The sequence below is a fragment of the Chiloscyllium plagiosum genome, unplaced genomic scaffold, assembly GCF_037043375.1.
Source record: "Chiloscyllium plagiosum isolate Xiang-an unplaced genomic scaffold, Cpla_swu_hap1 HiC_scaffold_53X, whole genome shotgun sequence".
NCBI classification, from domain to species: Eukaryota; Metazoa; Chordata; class Chondrichthyes; order Orectolobiformes; family Hemiscylliidae; genus Chiloscyllium; species Chiloscyllium plagiosum.
In genome coordinates, this window is record NW_028270191.1 from 22656606 (window position 1) to 22682086 (window position 25481).

The window sequence follows — 25481 nt, forward strand, 5'->3', positions numbered from 1 at the left end:
TAGAAAGGCAGCAGACAAGTGGGAACAACACCCCCTGCAAGTTCCTCTCCAAGTCACTCACCATCCTGACTAGGAATATATACTTTGTGTAGAATGTAGGTTTTTGACACCAATTTTTAAGGCAAAAAGTAGGGCCCAACTTCTCCGCAAGTAATTTTTTTTGAAGGATGAAAATCCAGACCAGGTCTTGGGAACTGCCAAGAATGACACTGCTGGTTGCTGTCCCTGGTGCTGAATGTCAGCTGTCTTAAACCATTTTCTGCTTTCTAACATTTAAATGAGAAAAAGAGCCAAATTGGGGCGGGGGGGTGAGGGGAAGGCTCACTACTCCACTGCCACCGACCCAACACCAGTGCAAGGAATGTGAACAATGGAGAATTTTAGGCTCAAAGCTGGGAGTTTACATTTATACAAGACTTGACTATTACTTGAGTTTAGACAACATGTAACCATTCTTCACCGTGGCTGGGTCAAAATCTCCTCCTGGCCTGGTGTACCCATGCCAAATGGACTGCAGCAGTGCCTGAAGACAGCTCAGCCTCGCAATTAGGGGTGAGCAATAAATGCTGGTCAGCACCCACATCCCATGAACAAATATCTATTATAAAACTGTACAATCCTGTACAGTCTGCATCAGTTTAATCTTCCAAATTAGATTCGGCAATTTTCAATTGCATAAAAAATATTAAGAACTAATTATTTCATTTCTAAAGAATTAATATAAAAACAAGCTCTTCACTGTTCTTTGCTGCAGGGTATTGAAGTTGGATCGTACGGTCTGAAGCTGATCTCTGATGTAATTCGGGAGACACTTGGAATTGAAGTGAGCGTGCTGATGGGAGCAAATCTTGCGAATGAAGTAGCGGCTGAGAAGTTCTGCGAGTCCACCATTGGTAATATCTCACAGTCATCCATGACGAGGTACTGGGTATGATGCCCAAAGGTATAGAGTATTTGCATAGCTGTACACAGGTATAGGACATAGGTGCTGAGACCTGTAGTGATATAAACTGGGGAGGGCCACTATTTGGCATCTATGATGTCGGCGCCCAGACACTATCTGGTGCCAGCAATGACTATAGGGTTGGGAGGAGAACCCGGGGGCCAGGGGCACGGTCGGGTCTAGATATCACCTTCACTGGTGAAGAGGCATAAGAGAAGCAGATGAAGAAGATTAAGCCTACCTTATTTCATGCAGCTGGCCTAGTGGTGTCTAGCCTACATCCTGCCGGCCATGTACAGCTGTCCAGAACATTACATAGAGCTACATGCCTGCTTTCCTGGCGGATGAATTTACAGCTCATTCAGAGGGCTCCCATTATGAATTGTTATATTATCTTACACCAAAAGGAGCACAGACCCAGGAAAGGCGTGATGTCCAGTGATCTTTTGTTGGCTTGTGAAATGTTTGATTCTTTCACGTGTATTTTATTTTCCAAGTTGCAGTTTCAAATTCTGGTAAGTGGAAGATTTTGCAAGGAGCCGCTGCTCCAATGAGAAGCCATTTCCTCTCGCATGTGTGCTGCTGCAGGTTTACTGGTGAAGCCATCAACAGCAAATGTGGGGGAGACCTAGTCTGTGGTTGGAAGAACCATGAGCATCTGGAACCACTGTCAGGCCTCCAGCCTCTCCCTTTTTGTATTGGCGATCAGAGCTGGTCACAGAGCTTAATGCTTAATCTCTGGCTTCTGTTCATACAATATAAATATACCCCCGGTATGTGCTGCCTACCACTGCCAGTGTTAATTCTCTTGATAGAGCTTTGCCTGACCTCTTCTACTGTTTAGGAGCTGCAAACATTGAACATGGAAAGATTTTAAAAGAACTGCTGCAGACTCGAAACTTCAGGCTCAGGGTGGTGGAGGAGGCAGATGCTGTGGAGATCTGCGGGGCCTTAAAGGTCTGTGAAGCTCTCACACCCGGTTCCCCTGCTTCCTTTGAGGATCGTTGTTTTAACTTTGAATTTTGTTATTGTGTGTGTCCCTCCTGCAAGTTCAGTGGTGGAGTGTGGACATACAACAGTGATGAGCTGTTCAAAGCACAATATGAGTAAGGTGGTTAGCAGTCCCACCTTGGAGTCAGAAATTTGTGACGGTTGGAGTCCCAGTCCAGAGGTTGAGCACAAGGACCCCAGTACTGAGCAGGTGCTGCCCTGGATGAGATACTGTGGGCTAGGAGCCCACCTCCCCTGTCAGTTGAGTTGAACACATCCTGTGCGACTATTGAAAGAGGGCAATTAGAACTCTTCCCGGTCACCTGTCCCTTAAACAACATTGCAAAAATCATTATCACGTTGGTGTTTGTGGGAGCTTGCTGTGCATGGATTGACTGCCACATTCCCAATGCTGCAACATTGACTGCATTTCAGTCTCATTTCATTTGCTGTAAAGCACTCTGAGGGAGCCTGAGGTTTGGGCCTGGCGCCTCATAAATACAAGTTTGTTCCTTCTTTGAAGACAATGTGATGTAACAATGATGGAGCAAAGTTTTGAACAGTGCCCGTCAGTGGTTGCTCCTCCCTGCCGTGCTGTAAGTGCATAAATGCACCCCCCGCAGCATGGCACTGAACCGGGCACACTGCAAGGCTCCCAGGTTTGCTCGCCAACCTGAGCTGTTGAGGTAAGGGTGGTGACAGGGCTTAAAATCTACTTTCCCAGTCAGAGAGCGAGGAGGGAGTTTAGGAGTTGACCAAACAGATCCTCTTTCTAGAGAGTGCAGAGCTCCCAACCTGTCCACAGTTGTTTGATTTCAGATTTCCATACCACTTCTCCTTAACTGTGGTCTCTCAGCTGGAAATGACTTGGAGACAAAACAGCTGAACTTGGTACTCTGGAAGCAACCAATGAGACAAAAATGGTCATTTTTCTGCAGGATGGAGAAAGACTCCCTCCCAGACACTCTTACTGAGACTACCATTCCCATGAGGAGATGAATTTCTGTGTCCATGCACTGGAATGTGAAGAGAGTGCTGCATTGTCTTTTAAATGAATCATTAAACTCAGGCACCTGTTTACTCACTCATGGGAATGTATAAGATCCCGTAGACTTTACTGGAAGCTTTGTTTTTGGTACGTTTGCCACCATTAACCCCTTAATGGACAGCATGCACACTAAATGAACAAATATAAAGAGTCCAACATCTAAAGAGACAGATGTTAACGATTTTTGAGAAGATTTGTAGCTCAGGGTTCATGATAAGTCTATAAGTTAGCTTGCTGAGCTGGAAGGTTTGTTTTCAGACATTTCGTCACCACACTAGGTAACGTCACCAGTGAGAGTCCCGGTAAAGAATTGGTGGTATGTCCTGCCTCTCTATTTATAGGTCTTAGTTTCTTAAGGTGGGTGATGTTATTTTACATTCTTTTCAAGGAAAGGTAGACAGGATCTAAGTTGATGTGTTTATTGATGGAGTTCTGGTTAGAATGCTATGCCTCTAAGAATTCTTGTGTGTGCCTTTGTTTCGCCTGTCCTAGGATGTGTGTGTTGATCCAGTCAAAGTGGTGTCCGTCTTGTCTGTATGTATAGAAACTAGTGAGAGTGAGTCGTGTCTTTTGGTGGCCAGCTGGTGTTTATGTATCCTGGTGACAAGTTTCCTGCTAGTTTGTCCGATATAGTGTTTTTTACAGTTCTTGCATGGTATCTTATAAATGATGCTAGTTTTGCTTGTAGTATCTAATGGATCCTTTAGGTTAATTGGTCGCTGTTTAAGTGTATTGGTAGGTTTGTGGGCTACCATGACACCAAGGGATCTGAGTAATCTGGAAGTCATTCCTGATATGCCTTTGACGTTGGGTAATGTGGCTATAGTTTTTGGTTGCGTTGTGTCTGCTTGTTTGGGCTTGTTTCTGAGGAATCAGCGGATTGTGTTTATTGGGTAACCATTTTTCTTGAAAATGTTGTGTAAATATTTTTCTTCTGTTTTTTGTAGTTCTTGGGTGCTGCAGTATGATGTATTGAAATAATGTCTTAGTGCAGCTCCATTAGTGGGTGTTGGGATGATTGCTTCGGAAGTTAAGTATTTGTTTTTCTGTACCCGCTGGTTTGAAGCTCTCTATTAACTGTACGTTCAACTGTCACGTCTAGGAATGGGAATTTGTTGTTGTTCTCCTTCTCTTTTGTGAATGTTATGCCTGTCGGGATATTGTTAATGGTGTTGTATGTTCCATTTTGTGATGACAAAGGTGTCATCTACGTAGCAGGCCCAAAGTTTGGGTTGGATAGATGGGAGGGCAGCTTGTTCAAGTCTCTGCATTCCTGCTTCTGCTATGAGCCCTGATATTGGGGATCCCATGGGTGATCCTTTGACCTGTTTGTAGGTTAAGAAACCAAGACCTATAAATAGAGAGGCGGGACATACCACCAGCACTTCACCAGAGACTCTCACTGATGTTACCCAGTATGGTGATGAAACGTCTGAAAACAAACCTTCCAGCTCAGTGAGCAAACTTTACATGATGTGGTTATTTCTCTTGCTGTTCATGGGAAATGCAGGGTTAATGACATAGGGTGGGGGGAGGGGGTCTGGGTGGAATTCTCTTCAGAGGATTGGTGGGCTGAATGGCTTGCACACTGTAGGGATTCTATCTTTGGAACCTTGCAAATTGATGCTGCATTTGCTTTCAAAGTGGTGTTGGCAACCATGCCTCGGCATGTGTTGTAGGACCTGATACAAATGCAGTTTCTTTCTTTTCGATGACTTGGTCAGTTCATTAGTCCTGTGAGTTATCGAGGCCTCCGGCCTGCCCTGTTTCTCTGAATGTTTGCTAACGCACAGCCTGTTATCGTCTCGCTTTCTTTTCTCTTTCAGAATGTGGTTGCCATGGGAGCCGGATTCTGTGACGGACTGGGCTACGGTGACAACACAAAGGCTGCAGTCATCCGCCTGGGGCTGATGGAAATTATCGCCTTTGTGAGGCTGCACTGCGAGGGCCTGGTGCCAGACTCCATCTTCCTCGAGAGCTGTGGCGTGGCCGACCTAATCGCCACCTGCTACGGAGGCCGTAACAGGAAAATCGCGGAGGTCTTTGCAAAGACAGGCAAGGTAGGGGGAAGGGGATGATGACCAGCTTGACCCCACTCCCACCCCTGAGCTTCAACCCTGCCATCAGCAACCTGGTGGATGACCTGAATGCCCTTCTGTCCTGTAGACACCAAATTTTACGAGTACCCTTGTTTGGACTCCCAGCCAATTGGTCCTTCTTCAAACACGAGGCACGTTAACAACCTTCACCTAACACTGCTGGCATTGGCTTGACGGTTCGAATGGCCTGCTTTTGCACTGTAATCGATGCTAGGCACTGTGGTTTGGTTTTCTCTGTGGACGTCAGTGTCAAGGCCAGCATTTATTACCTATCCGTAATTGCCCCTTAAAGGTGGTGGTGATATCTGAGTGGCTTGTTTTACCAGTGAAGAGGGCAGTTAAGAATCAGCCACATTGCTGTGGTTCGGGAGTCATATGTAAACCAGACCAGGTAAGGATGGCAGTTTCCTTTCCGAAAAGATATGAGTGAACCAGATGGGCTTTTCTAACAATTTGGTTGTTTCCTAGTAACGGTTGCTCAAAATAAGAAATGCGAGCAGACCATTCAGCCCCTCTAGCCTGTTTGCCATTCATGTAGATCCTGGCCGATCGACCTCAACTCCACCTTCCTGCACGCTACCCACATCATATCCAAAATCTAACCCCATCCCACTTGAAGAATGGGAGGCGGGTGAGCAGGGTTCTGGAGAAAAAGTTGCTAAATAGAATTAATGGACAGATTAGGCATGATCTGACGGAATGAGTGAGCAGGCCCAGTGTGGTTGAGTACCTGTTTTCCTGTCCCTGCATTACCCATTTCCAGCAAAGGTCACAGGGGAACACCACTGGGGTCAGGAGCTGGTGGTCAATGGCACCTCCCCCACCCTAGTTAAGGGGCACTGGAGCCCATTGTGTCATAGAGTCATATAGCACGGAAACAGACCCTTTCGACCCAACTCATCCATTCGGACCAGGTTTCCCAAACTGAACTAGTCCCATTCTATTGCTGATTCCGATACACCATTGGTGCTCATTCCACTCAAGGTAAGACCACCATCTGAGCTGAAGTAACTTGTTAGTCTGGCAGCTAAACTCATGACAGACTGTTCTATCCTTCCTCAGTCTATTAAACAGCTGGAAGAAGAGATGCTGAATGGGCAGAAGCTACAGGGACCACAGACAGCGATTGAAATCAATCACACTCTAAAGGTCCAAAACCTAGTCAATAAGTAAGTACTCCATACACCCGAGCTCCCCACTCTCCCATCATGCACCTACCTGGGGTAACGGCCTCTTTTATTCAGCCATGGGCAGCTCATGCTTTGATAATGTGAACAAGATGGTGCAGCTGTCTGCTGCAGCAGAGCACAGAAAGAGGCCATTTAACACATGCCCCCCCACCCCCCCATGCTGACTCATTATCAGAGCTCTGCAACTCCCTTTCTCTTTCCCCAAAACATTGGCAAGTTTTCTTTTCCTCTTTGAGTGTTTACCCCAATCCCTGTTTAAAGTTACTTGGGAATCTCTGCTGTTGCCATTTCCCATCAACTCAATGCGTCGAAACATTCTCCTCGGTTTCCCCAACTCAGTGCTGTTTAATCTCTGTCTCATGGCTACCACCATTGACCCAGTGAGATAAATATTGGCCAGGACACCCCCACTCGCTCTGCTTTGAAACCTCTGCTGTGATATCTTTTGCATCTACATGGGGGTGTTGGTGTAACGTCTCATTCCCAACATGGCGCCTTCGGCAATGCAGCACTCCCACAGCAATGCATTGGGGTGGTACAGACTAGATTGTGCCTCTGGAGTAAGATTTGAACTCATGACATCCTGATTTTACAATCAGGTGGGCCCCAGTGGAAAGGCCCCTGTCTTTTCACGTTCTTTGTTTGATTGTAGCAAGGTTTTGAATTTAAATCAGATGTATCAGTGTGTTTACGTGCTGTTTGTAAAACATTAGCTATGTTCCCTTGACATTAGCAAGTAAAGAGTTTGTTTTATTAAGCTAAATCTGACCCAGGTAAAAGGACTCAGACGATGGAGTGCCATCATAGATGGGGGGTAAAGAGAGAGAGACAGACACATGGAGATCAGCAGTTTCCTTTACACAGCTGGTGTTGTCTGCAAAAAATGTCCTTTGCAAAACACCAGCAAGTCTGGCCGCATCTGTGGGCAGAAAACAGAGTTAATGTTTCAGGTCCAGTGACCCTCCATCGAAGTAGTTGGTCACATGATATTTCTCAATCTGACATCAAAAGTTGAATAATCCATTCTATACTAAAAAGGTAGCTTTGATTCTCTCAGGTCTGCACAGTGATCTTCAGAAGATCAAAACCTTTTGTCCAAACAATTACTTTCTGAATTGTTCATTATTCCATGGTTGAATATCTCTCAATCATAGACTCCCCACAGTATGGAAACAGGCCATTTGGCCCAAAAGTCCACACTGATCCTTTGAAGACTTTCCCACCCAGATCCATTCCCCTACGTTTACCCCTGACTAATGCACCTAACCTACACATCCCTGAACACTGTGGGGCAATTTAGCAAGGCCAATTCACCAAACCTGCATGTCTTTGGATTGTGGGAGGAAACCGGAGCACCTGGAGGAAACCAAGGGAGAACGTGCAAACTCCATACAGACAGTTGCCCAAGGTGGAGATCGAACCCGGGTCCCTAGTGCTGTGAGGCAGCAGTGCTAACTGCTGAGCCACTGTGCCACCTAAAAGACTGCCTTTTTTTAAAAAGTCTATTGTTTGTCTCCAGCCAATGATTTAAAAATGAATGTTTGACAGGAATAACAGAAGCAAGAGTGTGACCCACTGAGCTGCAATAAACAGAGCAACAAATTGACCCAGGACTCACTGGCAGTGACCGTGAAGGCCATGTTTTTCTTTTGCCCTAACTGGGAACTGCCTTTGGAGTGCCAACGATGATGTTGTTCATGGAATATGGACACATTTGGATGGCCATCCTTAATTGCCCTTCAGGTTAGCTGCAACACTGACAACACCCAACAATGTGGCAATTTGCCCCAGGTACGTCCTGTACAGAAAAAGTAGAACAAGCCCAACCTGACTAGTTACTGCCCCATCAGTCTACTCTCGATCATCAGTAAAGTGATGGAAGGTGTCATCCACTGTTCTATTAAGCAGCACCTGCTCAGCAATAACCTGCTCAGTGACACCCAGTTTGGGTTCCACCGGGGTCACTCAGCTCCTGACCTCATTACAGCCTTGGTTCAAACATGGACAAAAGAGCTGAATTCCAGAGGGGAGGGGAGAGGGACAGCCCTTGACATCAAGGAGCCAAAGCCTGTCCGCCATCTAGAAGGCTCAAGTCAGGAGTGCGATGGAATACTCCCCACTTGCCTGGATGGGGGCAGCTCCAACAACACTCAAGAAGCTTGACACCATCCAGGACAAAGCAGCCCCCACTTGATTGGCACCACATCCACCACCGACGCAGCAGAGTGTACCATCTATAAGATGCACTGCAGCAACTCTACCAGGCTCATTCGACAGCATCTTCCAAACTATAGTTCATTCAGAAGGATACACACAGCAGATACATTGGAGCCCCACCAACTTCAAGACACTCACCATCCTGACTTGGAAATATATCACCATCCTTCACTGTCACTGGGTCAATATCCTGGAATTCCCTCCCCAATGCCATTGTGGGTCTACTTACAGTGGTTCAAGAAGACAGCTCGCCCCCCACCCTCTCAAGGGGCAACTAGGGATGGGCAATAAATGCTGGGCCCAGCCAGTGACACCCATGTCCCCTGACTGAATAAGAAATAAAGGACAAGGTGGTAGGGAACTGCCATATTGAATAAAATCACAACATCATGAGGGGTCTAGACAGAATGGCATAGACAGATTAGAAACTGTTCCTGTTTGTAGAGGGATTGAGAAGCAGAGGACCCTAATTTCATGTAATTAGCAAACAAACCAAGTAGGATGTGGGAAAGTTTTTATGCACACCAGGTGGTTGGGATCTGGCATGCACTGCCTGATGCAGGTGATGGCAGATTCCATTATGGGCTTCAAAAGGAAATTGGATCAGGCTGATCAGGAAGTGGGACTAGCTGGGATGCTCTTGCTGAAAAGGTGAAGGGCCAAATAGCCTCAATTTGTGCTGGAATCATTTTACAAATGGCTTGCTGGGCTGGCTCTGAGAGTAATTGATAGTGACAGTAGGCCAGACTGGCTAAGGGTGGCAGATTTCCTTCCCTAAAGGTGATCAGATAGTTTTTCCATGGTTACCTGCTTGTCTACTTACCATTATAGAAGACAGCTTTTAAATTCCTGCTTTATCTGTTGACTATCTTCCAACCATCACAGTGGGATTTGAACTCCGTGTCCAGATTAGTTGAAATTACTATTCCAGTAGCATAACCACTTTATTACCATCTACACATTGACTGTGTGAAATCTTTCTGTTTCTTTCTAGATTCCCTTTGTTCACTGCCGTGTACCAAATCTGTTATGAACGCAAACCAGTCTCTGAATTTGTCAAGTGCCTCCAAGATCATCCAGAACATAAGTGAACCATGATCTTAAGGAACCTGTTCTAGACCTGCCTTAGGCAAAGTATCAAGGTGGTGCTTGTTGCACATACCGAGTGCTGACAGATCTTTCATGCAGTTGTACAGAGACAGGTTGTCTCTGTGATTTAAAACGTGTGCTTGGGACACAGTTTCTGCTTTGGATAGAATCAGGAAATTGCAGCCAAAATGTGCTTAAATGTGTCCTATTTAGGTTAGGCTTAAAGTTTCTACTGAAATGTATTTGCATCATCATTCAGGAACCAGCCTGATAATGTAACTATTCATACATTTAGTCTTCTTTCTAGTCTTCCTTGGTGTGGTTAAGAGTGGTAACCTGGTGCAGTTTCACTAATGCAGCGGACAATGTGTTAAATCACCAAATGTTAGACACTTTCCCAAGAATGTCCAGGATAAGTAACTTCATTTTAAAATCACTGAAAATGGCCTTGAATATATTCAAGAACCCAGCTTTCACTATCAGAAAGTTGCCACTTCATTATCTTTTCATGCTGGGTCAGGGTCAGAGTAGTCAAATAGTGCACATCAGCAAAAAGATGTTTCAATGATACATTCCATGAGAAAATGAGACATGAAACTCCCAGTACAAAACCTAGCAAGAACACAGCAAAGTTGGATGACACACTCAATGGGAAATCATCAATGATTGAAATTTCACGGCCTCGCCTGTAAAGGGACAGCACTTATTTTCAGGAATGTACTTGATTAACCACCAAACTCTGAAAATTATTTTTAGCTTTTGGTTCACACTTTTAATTAATTTTCACGTGCTTTGGTTTCTCACGTCCCTTTTTTTTTGGTTAGCCATTTCCCCAGTCTCATGATCTTTGCATTGGATATTTAATCATTTCAATCCTCTCCCACTTTTTACTCGTTTCTGTAAAAGATATCTCTGCTACTTGACAAATGGTATTCAGCACCAGCATGAAGTAAAATAGAAGTAACAAACATAGGAGTGTTTCATTTTATAAATATATACACACACACACACAAAAATGTTTGTGCTGCATTACTGGGGTCTGGAACTTTGATAAAATGGAATGAGGGCCCCAGAAACAAAACCTTTCACAACTCCAGCACTGGATTACTGTTTCAACCCAATTGTTACCTTGCTCACGCAGGGGTATAAATTCTAGCAGGCTTTCTAGATGATGTCAAGCTGAAGACCCCAATACCATTTGTCCTAATAAATTGTGTGGAATTCGAAAAGACTTTTCATCTCATAAATATTCAAGGTTGTCATCTGATAACCGGAGATGGTCCCGAAGGAGATGAACTGAGATGGGAACTGCATTAGTTTTAATGTAGAAATTGTCAAGCTGGAATTAAAACACTTTTGAGAGTTCCAAGAACCATATTTATTTTCTGAAAAATTGCCTTTAGCTGACAGCAGCTGAAGAGTTCTGAGCAGAGACATCTCTCAGTGAATGATCGGCCCCTGCTTAACAGATAGAAAGCCAATTCCTGTTTTTGGTGGCCACTCTAGATGCCTGAAAATTGGGCCCAAATCAGTGGAGAGAAGGTCTGTGTAACTCAGATGTAGACTGTCCCACAAATTGGCCACTAGACACAGTATAGAGACAGTGAGGACTGCAGATGCTGAAGATCAGACGAGAGGGTATGGTGCTGGAAAAGCACAGCAGGTCAGGTAGCATCCGAGGAGCAGGAAAATCGACGTTTCAGGCATAAATCATTCCTGATGAAGGGCTTATCCCCGAAACATTGATTCTCCTGCTCCTCAGATGCTGCCTGACCTGCTGTGCTTTTCCAGCGCCACACCCATGACACTAGACATAGTACTTCCAGTGTTAAATGCACCCATTTAAAACTGGAAAAACAGACACAACACACACTGATTTCTACCCTTGTTCTGTCCGACCGGTTGCTTTATCTGGCCTGAGCTGGTGGCCAAAATATGGAAAAAATATGTGGCACAAAGGTGAGTTATATAATTTTAATTTGGACAAAAGCAAACAGGCCTTGCCCTAATATCAATGTTTTTGTAACTAGCAATCATTTTCAGCTGTAATAAATTTCACCTCCCACTCCGTGATGCAGAATCTGCATAAACCGTACAAACAGAAGTAGATTATTCAATAGACAATAGGTGCAGAAGTAGGCCATTCGAGCCAGCACCACATTCATTATGATCATGGCTGATCATCCACAATCAGTAGCCTGTTCCTGCCTTATCCCCATAACCCTTCGTTCCACTATCTCTCAGAGCTCTATCCATCTCTTTCTTGAAAGAGACTTGGCCTCCACTGCCTTCTGGGGCAGAGCATTCCATACACCCACCACTCTCTGAGTGAAGAAGTTTCTCAACTCTGTTCTAAATGGTCTACCCCTTATTTTTAAACTGTGTCCTCTGGTTCTGGACTCACCCATCAGCGGAAACGTGCTTCCTGCCTCCAGTGTCCAATCCATTAATAATCTTATATGTCTCAATCAGATCCCCTCTCATCCTTCTAAACTCATGTGTATACAAGCCCAGTCGCTCCAATCTTTCAACATATGATAGGCCCGCCATTCTGGGAATTGACCTCGTGAACCCATGCTGCACTCCCTCAATAGCTAGAATATCCTTCCTCAAATTTGGAGACCAAAACTGCACAATTCATCCCATCAAGTCTGCTCCACCATTCAATAAGATCACAGCTGATCTGACTATCCTCAACTCCAATTGCCTTCCTTTTCCTTAGACCCCTTGATTTCCTTCCTGATTAAAGATCTGTCTATCGTAGATTTAAATATACTTAATGATCTCCTGGAACACCAGGCCTATTAGGTGGTGAATAGATGCGAAATAATCTGTGGAAGCCTACCTGAACACTTACAATGCCACAGGTTGGGGCCTTCAGTCTCAGCTTATTGCCTTTTTATGTGAAGGTATAGAAGTGTACTGTACCTTTGAGAGTGAAGGACTTAGGCACACAGTGCTGGAGAAGTTACATTGTAACATTTGGTCCAGCAGCTAGAGTAGCTGGTTGTCTGGATACAAAAACAAATTTGAATTCGGCCAATCAGTTTAAATTATACCCCAAAAATAACAAACTCCAAACCTGTTTGAATTTAGTATACTGACAATATTAAAAGTCAATGATACGATCAATGCTTTGGGGATATAAGACCAGGGAAAATTGAACAGTTGAGGGAGAACTACCAAGCCACCAACATCTGCAGACTGCCTGGAAAATTAGCTCTCCTAAAGGTACATTTTTATATCAATGACTAGTGAAAGAGAAATCCTAAGAAGAAGAAAATCTACAGAGGAAGATACAAAGCGAAGATTTGACAGCTGCCGGGTTTTGAAATTTGAATTTTTGGTAAATTTTACTTGGGGGTTTTATCGCATTAGTATTATAGAAGGGAAAGTAAATGATAGTTTAGAGGAAGGAGTTGTAAATTGTTGTTAGTTAATTATTGTTATACGTTCAGAAATAAAGTTGATAATTTTTACTTTAAATAGTTCTTGGCCTCTCGAATTTTCACAGAGTACTGTACAGGATAAATCTTTTCTGTGTTGCTGGTTTAAATTAAGCAGGAGGGTTTACCCCATGTCATACAGTTTGGGGATTCATCGCTGGGATTTGAATAGTTTGGGGGGCTTTTGTCTGCGATTTGAACAGTTTGAGTTTTGGATTTGTGATTTCAACAGGTTTAGACAGATTTGAATAGATTTGGGGTACGAAAAAGCCCAGTAGGTTGCAGGTTAATGTCCTAGATCTTTAAATAAAACGTAGGTGAGACAATTTGTTTACTTTCAGTGATTTGTGGTTGATTAAATTAGAAGTGAGAAAAATGGTTCTTAAAATTCCTAAAGGAGGTTCTGGGATTTGAAGATGATTCTCAAATTTGCCAAGAAAATTTAGAAGGAAAGAAAAAGGCCATACTTTTAAAATTAGCAAAGAAATTAGGTTTGGGTTTAACCAAGGACAAAAGTAAAGCTGAAATTGTAAAGGAAATACTCAAACACTTATGTGTATCAGAGAAACAGACAAGTGCAGTAAAGGTAGAAAAACTTAAATTACAATGGAGTCAGAAGATAAAGAGAAACAGAGAGAGAGATAAAAAAAAGACAGAGGTTCTTAGCTGAGCAAAGAGATAGAGAAGAAAGGGAGAGGCAAAAGGAGAGAATTTGAAATTGAGAAGTTTCGTCTTAGTCGACAAAGTCAAGTTAACAGGATGGAAATGAAAAGACAGGATAGTGATATATACAAATATGTCAAAACTCTGCCACATTTTATTGAGAAAGATGTTGAAGCCTTCTTTATTTCATTTGAAAAATTGGCTGGGTAGATGGAGTGGTCCAAGAATTTATGGGTAATGCTAGTTCAGACTAAACTGGTAGGCAGAGCTAGTGAGGTATTTGCCGCACTGTCAGATGAGGTGTCAAGAAATTACGAAGAGGTTAAACACGCTATTTTTAAATGTTTATGAATTGGTACCAGAAGCATAGAGACAGCGGTTCAGAAACACTGAAGGAACCAGGTCAGACTTATGTTGAGTTCAAAAGAATTAAACAGTCATTTTGATAAATGGGTGAATGCTTTGAAAATAGATAAGACCTATGAGGCTCTAAGAGAGATTATTCTGCTGGAGGAGTTTAAAAACTCACTGCCAGAGATGGTAAGAATTCACGTGGAGGAACAGAAAGTTCAGGAAGTGAGAAAGGCAGCAGAATTCGCAGATGAGTACATGTTGGTGCATAAGACAAGCTTCCTGCCAGAATTTCATCATGTGAGGGATAGAAGTTGGGAGAAGGGGAGATCTTACACTACGAAACCAAGAGTAGAGAGCACTGGTAAGAATTTACCACAGGATAAAAAAAGAAGCCTAAGATGGTGTAAAGGGGGTGAAAGACCTCACATGCTTCCACTGTGGTAAAGTTGGACATGTAAAGACACAGTGCTGGTCGTTAAAGAAAGGCACTGTGGGAAAAGATGTGGTAAAGGAAGCTAAGGCAGTGGCATGAGTGAAGGTAGTAAAGGACACCCCAAGAAGAGCCGAGGAGCTGCAGGAGAGTGCACACACTAGGCAAGGGCTGGGTACAGAGTTAGTACCTGACCTCTACAAAGAATTCACCTCTGTGGGTAAAGTGTACTCAGAAAGAACAGGGGGATAAGGACAAGAAGCTATAATTTTGAGAGATACAGGATCTAACCAGTCATTGATAGTAAAGAATGAGTGAATATGCACTCTTTCTGATCTGTTACCCGAGAGTGTGGTAATTTGTGGGATAGATGGACAGAAGTTTAGCGTTCCCCTATGCAAGATCAGGTTTGGGTGCCAACTCAAGACTGGAGAAGTTACAGTGGGAGTGATTGGCAGAGTGTCAGTTCCAGGAATTCAATTTGTTCTTGGGAATGATTTGGGAGGATCCAAGGTGGGAGTGACACCCCTTGTTGTGGAGAAACCCAAGGAAGACCAAGAAACTGAGGAGTTAAAACAGAAATATCCTGGTATTCTCCCAGACTGTGTGGTAACCGGATTCCACTATCATAAGTCACAGCACAAAGTGAAAAGTAAAGAGAAAGATGAAGGAGGTGAGGTTCACTTAGCAGATACCCTGTTTGACATAATGGTACAGGAAAAACCTGAACAGGCAGAGGGTCAGACAGAAGTGTTTAGTCCTGAAAGGCTAAGGGACTTGCAACAGCAAGACAAGATGATAAAACATATATGTGAATGCGTACTCTGAAAAGGAGGCAGAGAATATTCTGGAGGGTTATCTGAAAGAATCCTAATACAAAAATGGAGACCACGGCAGGTTAGTGCAGAGGAGAAATGGGCCGTAGTGCACCAGATTGTGTTGCTGGTAGCACATGAACTACCTGTATGAGGTCACCTCGGGGTACGAAAGACACAGAGTAAGGTACGAAAACATTTGTATTGGGCTGGATGTGGTTAACTTTTGCCGTACGTGTCATACATGCCAAATGGTAGGTAAGCCACAGGCGGTAATAAAACCAGCCCCTTTGTTGCCAATTCCCACATTTGAAGAACCTTTCATGCGGGTTGTAATTGATTGCATAGGTCCCCTCCCAAAAACTTAAAATGGGAACCAGTACTTGTTAACCCTAATGGATGTGTCTACCAGATTTCTGGAGGCAATTCCATTGTGGAGTATCAAGGCAAAAAGGGTAAGAGAGGAGTTAGTAGCTTTCTTCACACGGTATGGGCTATCCAGAAAGATTCAGTCAGACCAAGGGTCAATTTTTGCTGCTAAGCTGTTTAAGGAGGTTATGGATAGCTTAGGTATACAGCACTTTAAATCCAGTATGTATCATCCTGAATCCCAGGGAACTTTAGAAAGGTGACATCAGACCTTGAAGACCACTTTGAGAGCACACTGTCAGGATTACCCAAATGATTGGGATAAAAGTATCCCATTCGTATAGTTTGCCAATAGAGATGACCCAAATGAATCTACTCAGTTCACTCACTTTGAGTTAATATTAGGGAATGAAGTGAGAGGTGCTTTGAAATTAATTAAAGAAAAATTGTCAGGACCAAAGTCAGAGATCTCACACTTAGATTATGTATTGGAGGTGAGGGAAAGATTAAATAGAGTAGGTGAGTTAGCCAAATAGCACCTAAAGAGGGCACAGTATAGAATAAAACAGGTGGCAGATAAAAGCTCTGTGACTCAGACATTTTCCCGAGGGGATGAGGTGTTAATACTGTTACCAGTGATAGGAGATCCCTTCAAAGCCAAGTTTAGTGGTCCCTACCAAATTGAGAAAAAATTGAGTCAGGTGAACTATCTAGTAAAGATGTCAGATAGAGAAAAAAATGGTATCAGGTATTTCATGTGAACATGTTGAATGTGTATTATACAAGAGAGAAAGAACAGGAGAAACCGGTGTGAGATACTGCCCCACAGAACGAGGAATCAAATCCAGATGATGTGGATTTTGATGTGCCTCAAAATAGATTTAAAAATGAAGAATTCCTTGAAGAGTGGGATAGGTTAGTAAACTATCTGTCTCATGAGCATAGATCACAGTTGAAAGATTTGTTATTGCAGTAGCAGGACATATGTAAAAATTAGATGGGGAGGACTAATACTATTGTACATGAAGTAGACATAGGAAATACTGCTTCAATAAAACAACACCCCAATCAGCTTAATCCTTTCAAAGCCAGACAGGTCCAGAAGGAGGTGGAGGCCATGCTCAACAAGGATATCATCGAACCAAGCCAGAGCGAGTGGAGTTCGCCGATCGCCTTAGTTCCCAAACCAGACAGTACTCAATGATTATGCGTGGATTATCGGAAGGTTAATACCATTACAAAATCGGACTCATATCCAATTCCAAGATTGGAGGACTGTATTGAGAAAGTCAGACAAGCCAGTTACATCACCAAGTTGGACTTAATGCATGGTTACTGGCATGTATCTTTACGAGAGATGGCGAAAGAAATTTCTGCGTTTGTGACCCAAAATGAGCTATATCAGTTTAAAGTGATGCCCTTTGGAATGAAGGACACACCCGCCACATTCCAAAGAATTATGAACAGAGTTGTGGCTGGGTTAACAAACTGTGCAGTCTGTTTGGATGATGAAGTGATCTTTGGTAATTCCTGGAAAGATCACATGGTACAGTTGGCAGAGCTCTTTGAATGACTACGAGAAGCAAAACTAGTGATAAACTTAAATAAAACTGAATTCGCGAAAGCAGAGGTGACATTCTTGGGACATAACATCGGTCGTGGAAGGTTGACCCCATGGAACACAAAGACATAGGCCATCGAGGAATTTCCACAACCAACCTTAAAGAAAGAGGTGCTTTGATTCTTCAGACTCAGCGGATTCTATCAAACGTTTGTTCCAACCTTCAGCAGTGTAGTGGTACTGTTAACTGATTTGCTGAAGAAGAACACAAAGTTCCGGTGGACAGGAGGCATTTGACCATTTGAAAGCCATATTAACCACCAAACCAGTTTTAGCTACACCAACCTTTTCAAAATCTTTTAACATCACCATCAATGCTAGTGACATAGGGGTTGGAGCTGCACTCATACAGGAGGATGAGGATGGGATTGAACTGCCAGGTGGTTTTCGAAGAAGCTCAACATCCACCAGAGGAAATACTCCACGATCGAAAAATAACTATTGAGTTTGGTACTGGCCTTACAACACTTTAATGTCTATGTCACGAACAATTGTCGGAGAAGGTTGTGTACACAGATCACAATCTGCTTACATTTATGGGCGGCACGGTGGCACAGTGGTTAGCACTGCTGCCTCTCAGCGCCAAAGACCCGGGTTCAACTCCCGCCTCAGGCGACTCTCTGTGTGGAGTTTGCACATTCTCCCCGTGTCTGCATGGGTTTCCTCCAGGTGCTCCGGTTTCCTCCCACAATCCAAAAATGTGCAGGTTAGGTGAATTGGCCATGCTAAATTGCCCGTAGTGTTAGGTGAAGGGGTAAATGTAGGAGTATGGGTCTGGGTGGTATACGCTTCGGCGGGTCGGTGTGGACTTGTTGGGCCGAAGGGCCTGTTTCCACACTGTAAGTAATCTAATCTAATACATTCTTTAAAGCATTCTCTTTAAAGACAAGTAAATGAGATTATTTCATTGGAGTCTTATGTTACAGACTTTTAAATTAAAAATTGTACATGTTGTGGATTGTAAGAACGTAATCGCAGATGCATTATCATGGATTTAACTGATAAAGTTTAGATGAGATTTATATTTATTTAATTGGTTTTATATATATAGGTATATAGGAAGACGTTAAGGTGAACTTAGATTAAAGTTATCGGTATGCTAGGGTGATGTGTTTAAAGAATAGAAAGAAAAATGAAGCCATCTTTTCATTATGATGGTTTAGTTTTTCTTAAGGGAGGAGGTGTTATGAAGGTGTAGAAGTGTACTATACCTTTAAGAGATTGAAGGACTTAGAGAGGCACACAGAGTGCTGGAGAAGTTACATTGTAACATTTGGTCCAACAGCTAGAGTAGCTGGTTGCCTGGATACAAAAAGAAATTTGAATTCAGCCAATCAGTTTAAATTATACCCCAAAAAATACCAAACTCCAATCCTGTTTGAATTTAGAATATTGACAACATTAAAAGCCAATGACACAATCCAATGCTTTGGGGGCATAAGACTGGGGAAGATTGAACACTTGAGGGACAACTGCCAAGCCACCAACATCTGCAGACTGCCTGGGAAATTAGCTCTCTTAAAGGTACATTTATCTATCAATGACTAGTGAAAGAGAAATCCTGAGAAGAAAATGTACAGAGGAAGATACAAAGTGAAGATTCGACAGCTGCCAGGTTTTGGAATTTGAATTTTTGGTAAATCTTACTTGGGGGTTTTATCGGACCAGTATTATAGAAGGGAAAGTAAACAATAGGTTAGAGGAAGGAGTTGTAATAGTTGTTAGTTAATTATTCTAGGTTAGACTTTAAGAAATAAAGTTGTTAACTTTTACTTTGAATAGTTCTTGGCCTCTCGAATTTTCAGAGATTACTACACGGGATAAATCTTTTCTAAGTTGCTGGTTTAAATTAAGCAGGAGGGTTTACCCCATGTCCTAACACTTTTTTAATGGTTTCTGGAAATCAACATTTACTTTTGCCTAATACAATACAGGCTCGAGTGAGCATTTGAAATGGTTTGTTGAGTCAGACTGGAATCTTGCTCCATCAAGATAAAGGTGCATCTGGGCCCAGTCAGGAGGTAAGTAGGTGTTTGGCTGACTGGATATCATTTCTTTTTGTCGAATGGCTTGTATCTGATGGATAGAAGAGTTCATCACAATAAACCTATCAGGGAGGAACACTTGAATCAAGAGGAATTTCCAGTTACTTATCATCAGTGGACTGCTGAGATCTCATACTGGATGTTGTAGAAATAAAGTGAGGAGTTAAATATAAGTTTTAGAATGAAAGGGATCAAAGGTTAATGGGAGGAAAGCAAGAACAGCAGATAGCGGCGCGAGCTAGGCGGAAGTGAGGTTGGAGCGCAGAGCTGGTCGGGAAGGTAAGTGACTGATATATAAAGACCTTACCTCGACGCCAATGGTCTTCTCACAGCAGAGAGCGGCGCGAGCTGGGTGGAAGTGAGGTTGGAGCGCAGAGCTAGTTTGGAAGGTAAGTGACTGATATTTGAGTGGGTGTGTTCTAGACCCCAGGCCCTACATAGTAGGGCCTCCCTCCCATCCTCCTCCTCTAACCTAATTTTAAAGTCCACAGGTAAGCTACTCAGTGTTCTTGTTTTCAGAGACGAGGTGTAGAGTAATGGCAACGCAGGGAGTGGAATGTTCCTCCTGCAGGATGTTCGAGGTAGGGGTGACCACCGATACTCCTGCCGACTTCATCTGCAGGAAATGCAGTCAGATCCTGCTCCTCACAGAACGAGTTAGGGAACTGGAACTGGAGTTGGATGAACTGAGGATTATTCGAGAGGCTGAGAGGGTGATAGATAGAAGCTACAGGGACATAGCTACGCCAGAGAACAGAGGTAGCTGGGTAACAGTTAGAGCTGGGAAGGGGAGGAAGCAGGCAGTGCAGGGATCCCCTGTGGTCGTTCCCCTAAACAATAAGTATACCGCTTTGGATACTGTTGGGGTAGCAGGGGTAAGCTGCAGTAACCGGGTCTGTGGCGCGAGGTCTGGCTCTGAGACTCAGAAGGGAAAGGGGGATAGGAGGAGAGCGCTAGTTATAGGAGACTCTCTAGTTAGAGGGACGGACAGGCGGTTGTGGACATGGGCGAGACTCTCGGATAGTTTGTTGCCTCCCGGGTGCCAGGGTCCGAGACGCCTCGGACCGTGTCTTCAGAATCCTTAAGGGGGAGGGTGTGCAGCCAGAAGTCGTGGTGCACGTTGGCACCAACGACATAGGTAGGAAGAGGTGTGGGGAGGTCATTCAAGAGCTCAGGGAGTTAGGCTGGAAGCTAAAAGCTAGGACAGACAGAGTCGTCATCTCTGGGTTGTTGCCGGTGCCACGTGACAGTGAGGTAAGGAATAGGGAGAGAGTGCAGTTGAACACGTGGCTGCAAGGATGGTGTAGGAGGGAGGGCTTCAGGTATTTGGACAATTGGACTGCATTCTGGGGAAGATGGGACCTGTACAAGCAGGACGGGTTGCACCTGAACCAGAAGGGCACCAATATCCTGGGGGGTAGGTTTGTTAGCACTCTTCGGGGGGGGGGGGGTTTAAACTAATTTGGCAGGGGGATGGGATCCGGACTTGTAGTCCAGCAAGTAGGCTAGCTGTTTGTCAGGATGTCCAAGAATGTAGGGAGGCTGTGAAGAAGGTAGCACAGACAGGGAATACTTGCGGACACAGAGATGGGTTCAAGTGCGTATACTTCAACGCAAGGAGTATCAGATATAAGGTGGGTGAACTTAAGGCGTGGATCGGTACCTGGGACTACGATGTTGTGGCCATCACGGAAACGTGGATAGAAGAGGGACAGGAATGGTTGTTGGAGGTTCCTGGTTACAGATGTTTCAGTAAGATTAGGGAGGGTGGTAAAAAAGGAGGGGGGGTGGCGTTGCTAATTAGAAATGGTATAACGGCTGCAGAAAGGCAGTTCGAGGGGGATCTGCCTTTGGAGGTAGTATGGGCTGAAGTCAGAAATAGGAAAAATGCAGTCACCTTGTTGGGTGTTTACTATAGGCCCCCCAATAGCAGCAAAGATGTGGAGAAACAGATTGGGAAACAGATTTCGGAAAGGTGCAGAAGCCACAGGGTAGTAGTTATGCGTGATTTCAACTTCCAAATATTGATTGGAAGCTCTTTAGATCAAGTAGATTGGATGGGGCAGTGTTTGCGCAGTGTGTCCAGGAAGCTTTTCTAACTCAGTATGTAGATTGTCCGACCAGAGAGGAGGCCATATTGGATTTGGTACTCGGTAATGAACCGGGACAAGTGATGGGCTTGTTAGTGGGTGAACATTTTGGTGATGGTGACCACAATTCTGTGACTTTCACCTTGGTTATGGAGAGAGATAGGTGCGTGCAACAGGGTAGGTTTTACAATTGGGGGAAGGGTAATTACGATGCTGTAAGACAGGATCTGAGGAGCATAAGTTGGGAGCATAGGCTGTCAGGGAAGGATATCGTGGAAATGTGGAACTTTTTCAAGGAACAGATACGACGTGTCTTTGATATGTATGTACCAGTCAGGCAGGAAAGAGATGGTCGTGTGAGGGAACCTTGGTTGACGAGGGAGGTTGAATGTCTTGTAAAGAGGAAGAAGGAGGCTTACATCAGGTTGAGGAAACAGGGTTCAGACAGAGCAGTGGAGGGATACAGGATAGCCAGAAGGGACCTGAAGAAAGGGATTAGGAGAGCTAAGAGAGGGCATGAAAAATCTTTGGCGGATAGGATCAAGGATAACCCAAAGGCATTTTATGCGTATGTGAGAAACATGAGAATGACGAGAACGAGGGTAGGTCCGATCAAGGACAGTAGTGGGAGACTGTGTATTGAGTCGGAAGAGATAGGAGAGGTCTTGAATGAGTACTTTTCTTCAGTATTTACGAACGAGAGGGACCGTATTGTTGAAGAGGAGAGTGTGAAACGGACTGGTAAGCTAGAGGAGATACTTGTTAGGAAGGAAGATGTGTTGGACATTTTGAACAACTTGAGGATAGACAAGTCCCCTGGGCCTGACGGGATATATCCTAGGATTATGTGGGAAGCAAGAGAGGAAATTGCAGTACCGTTGGCAATGATCTTTTCGTCTTCACTGTCAACGGGGGTGGTACCAGGGGACTGGAGAGTGGCGAATGTTGTGCCCCTGTTCAAAAAAGGGAATAGGGATAACCCCGGGAATTACAGGCCAGTTAGTCTTACTTCGGTGGTAGGCAAAGTAATGGAAAGGGTACTGAGGGATAGGATTTATGAGTATCTGGAAAGACACTGCTTGATTAGGGACAGCCAGCACGGATTTGTGAAGGGTAGGTCTTGCCTTACAAGTCTTATTGAATTCTTTGAGGAGGTGACCAAGCATGTAGATGAGGGTAGAGCAGTGGATGTAGTATACATGGATTTTAGTAAGGCATTTGATAAGGTTCCCCATGGTAGGCTTATGCGGAAAGTCAGGAGGCATGGGATAGAGGGAAATTTGACCAAATGAATAGAAAACTGGCTAACCGGTCGAAGTCAGAGAGTGGTGGTATATGGCAAATATTCAGCCTGGAGCCCAGTTACAAGTGGAGTTCCGCAGGGATCAGTTCTGGGTCCTCTGCTGTTTGTAATTTTTATTAATGACTTGGATGAGGGAGTCGAAGGGTGGGTCAGTAAATTTGCAGCTGATACGAAGATTGGTGGAGTTGTGGATAGTGAGGAGGGTTGTTGTCGGCTGCAAAGAGACTTAGATATGATGCAGAGCTGGGCTGAGGAGTGGCAGATGGAGTTCAACCCTGCCAAGTGTGAGATTGTCCATTTTGGAAAGACAAATAAGAATGCGGAATACAGGGTTAACGGTAGGGTTCTTAGTGAGGTGGAGGAACAGAGGGATCTTGGGGTCTATGTTCATAGATCTTTGAAAGTTGCCACTCAGGTGGATAGAGCTTGTAAGAAGGCCTATGGTGTATTAGCGTTCATTATCAGAGGGATTGAATTCAAGAGTCGTGAAGTGATGTTGCAACTGTACAGGACTTTGGTAAGGCCACATTTGGAGTACTGTGTGCAGTTCTGGTCGCCTCACTTTAGGAAAGATGTGGAAGCTTTGGAGAGGGTGCAGAGAAGATTTACCAGGATGTTGCCTGGAATGGAGAATAGGTCATACGAGGATAGGTTGAGAGTGCTAGGCCTTTTCTCGTTGGAATGGCGAAGGATGAGGGGTGACTTGATAGAGGTTTATAAGATGATCAGAGGAATAGATAGAGTAGACAGTCAGAAACTTTTTCCCCGGGTGCAACAGAGTGTTACAAGGGGACATAAATTTAAGGTGAAGGGTGGAAGGTATAGGGGAGATGTCAGGGGTGGGTTCTTTACCCAGAGAGTGGTGGGGGCATGGAATGCGCTGCCTGTGGGAGTGGTAGAGTCAGAATCTTTGGTGACCTTTAAGCGGCAATTGGATAGGTACATGGATGGGTGCTTAAGCTAGGACAAATGTTTGGCACAACATCGTGGGCCGAAGGGCCTGTTCTGTGCTGTATTGTTCTATGTTCTAACAGGGGACTGAGTTGGATGATCAGCCATGATCAGATTGAGTGGTGGGATAGGCTTGCAGGGCTGAATTGCCTATTCCTATTTTCTGTATTTCTAGAATATTTTGAGAGACGAATGTATCCTTTCAGCTCGGTACATCCAGTGTGTTCCATATTTATTTCCAATCCTGTCCAGATTGTTTTTGACCTTAACTCATTTCAAGGACATGAGTCTCCCCATCATTTGATGTGTGAATGGTTGGACTTCAGGAAGCTGAGGTGAGGGCTGCCGGGATATTCAATAGAAGAATGGAAAGGAAGATGAAAGAATCTATTATTTGAATCCAAATGTGCCCCCTCCCACTGCCCCGGCAGCAAGAGGATTTCCTTTTCTATTGCGGTTGGAACCATCTGATGATCTGAAATTGCTGCAGGAAGATTCCTTCATTCCTGCCCATATTGGAATGCGAGACACAGGAACACCAGGTAAGCACATGAAAAGATTTTTTTTTAAAAAAAAGCAAAAAATGTTGGATTTTCAGTGTGTATCAGTTAGATGTTCAGTAATAAGTGAAAGCACTGTCCATAAGGATGTCTGATATGGGAGCATTGATGAAAAACAGAATCAATTTTAAGTACTGTATTGGTGTACTTGATCTCTTTTGACATGTAAATAGAAGTCCGCCCATACTCCTAAGAGAAAATAAAGCCAGTGCACAATAATCCCGATGTTGTAGCATGGTTACTTCCTTCCAGAGCATTGTGGTTAGCGTCTGCCTGCATTGGTATGACCGTCAAGTTGCAGGCAGTACATTAGCATTTATTAGATTGGGCTGGGGTGACAGGAGGCTCAAGTGCAGAATAAATACCAGCATGGATCAGTTGAGCTGAATGGCCTGCTTATAAGCTACCGATTGTGCAATCTAAGGTACTACATAAATGCAAATTCAGCTTTCCCCCTTCCAGTAAAGGTCAGTTAAAGGGGCCAGCAGGCAGGTGGCTGTGAAAATCAGGAGGATCCACTTCTTTACTGTCAGGATTTATTGGAAGCAATGCAACACATCAGCTGAAGACGTGGGAGTTCTGCTTTCCTTATACATGACTCCCCTTCCCCTGTCCTCTCATGATCCTCATCACTCCTGCCCTCAAGGTGCTGCTATTCCAGGGATACAGCTCCTCATTCACTGACAGCTCTCAGGTACTTAGTTCAATTGGCCATTATTCTGGGGGGAGGAAAGATGACAGTACCAACAAGCTATGTGACTACATGAGGCATCGTAACCAATTCTGTGGACAGTATGTGAGGATTCACTGGACAGGAACTAGAAACAAAGATTCAAAGTTTAATTCTTATGTCCCCACCCCACCTTTTCTCAAAAGGCACCAAGACTAACAGTGTGGTGCTATGTGAGGCCCTGGCTAAGATCAGCTCATTTAGCGGCAGGAGAGATGATAACATCACTGAACTTAGCTCCAAGTTAATGCTCTGGGGTCATGATTTCAAATCCCACCACGGTAGCTGATGGAATTTAAATTCAATTAATACAATCTGGAATTGAATGCTAGTCTGGGGAATGATGACCATGACAACTATCATCAATTGTTGCACAAAACCATCTGATTCACTAATACCCTTTAGGAAAGGGAAATCAGCCATCCTTATCTGGTCTGGCCTACATGTGACTCCAGACCCACAGCAATGTAGTGGAGTCTGAACTACTGAGGGCAATTATTCTTTAGTTGTTCATGGGATGTGAACATT

The 25481-nt window shown here is 44.0% G+C and overlaps 1 protein-coding gene across 2 annotated transcripts in view; it reads left to right on the forward strand.

Annotated features, from left to right (window-relative positions):
- The window catches only part of LOC122543291 (glycerol-3-phosphate dehydrogenase [NAD(+)], cytoplasmic-like), a 35972-nt gene extending 22910 nt beyond the window's left edge, over positions 1-13062 (forward strand). Inside the window, exons 4-8 of one of the 2 annotated variants that reach the window (XM_043681797.2) lie at positions 755-893; positions 1788-1900; positions 4808-5041; positions 6143-6249; positions 9482-13062. In XM_043681797.2, the coding sequence (XP_043537732.2) occupies positions 755-893; positions 1788-1900; positions 4808-5041; positions 6143-6249; positions 9482-9578 (690 nt within the window). In that variant the 3' untranslated portion in view covers positions 9579-13062. The remainder of the gene's footprint in view (positions 1-754; positions 894-1787; positions 1901-4807; positions 5042-6142; positions 6250-9481) is intronic. The other variant, XM_043681798.2, reaches the window with a different exon arrangement.
- Positions 13063-25481: the final 12419 nt, after the last annotated feature.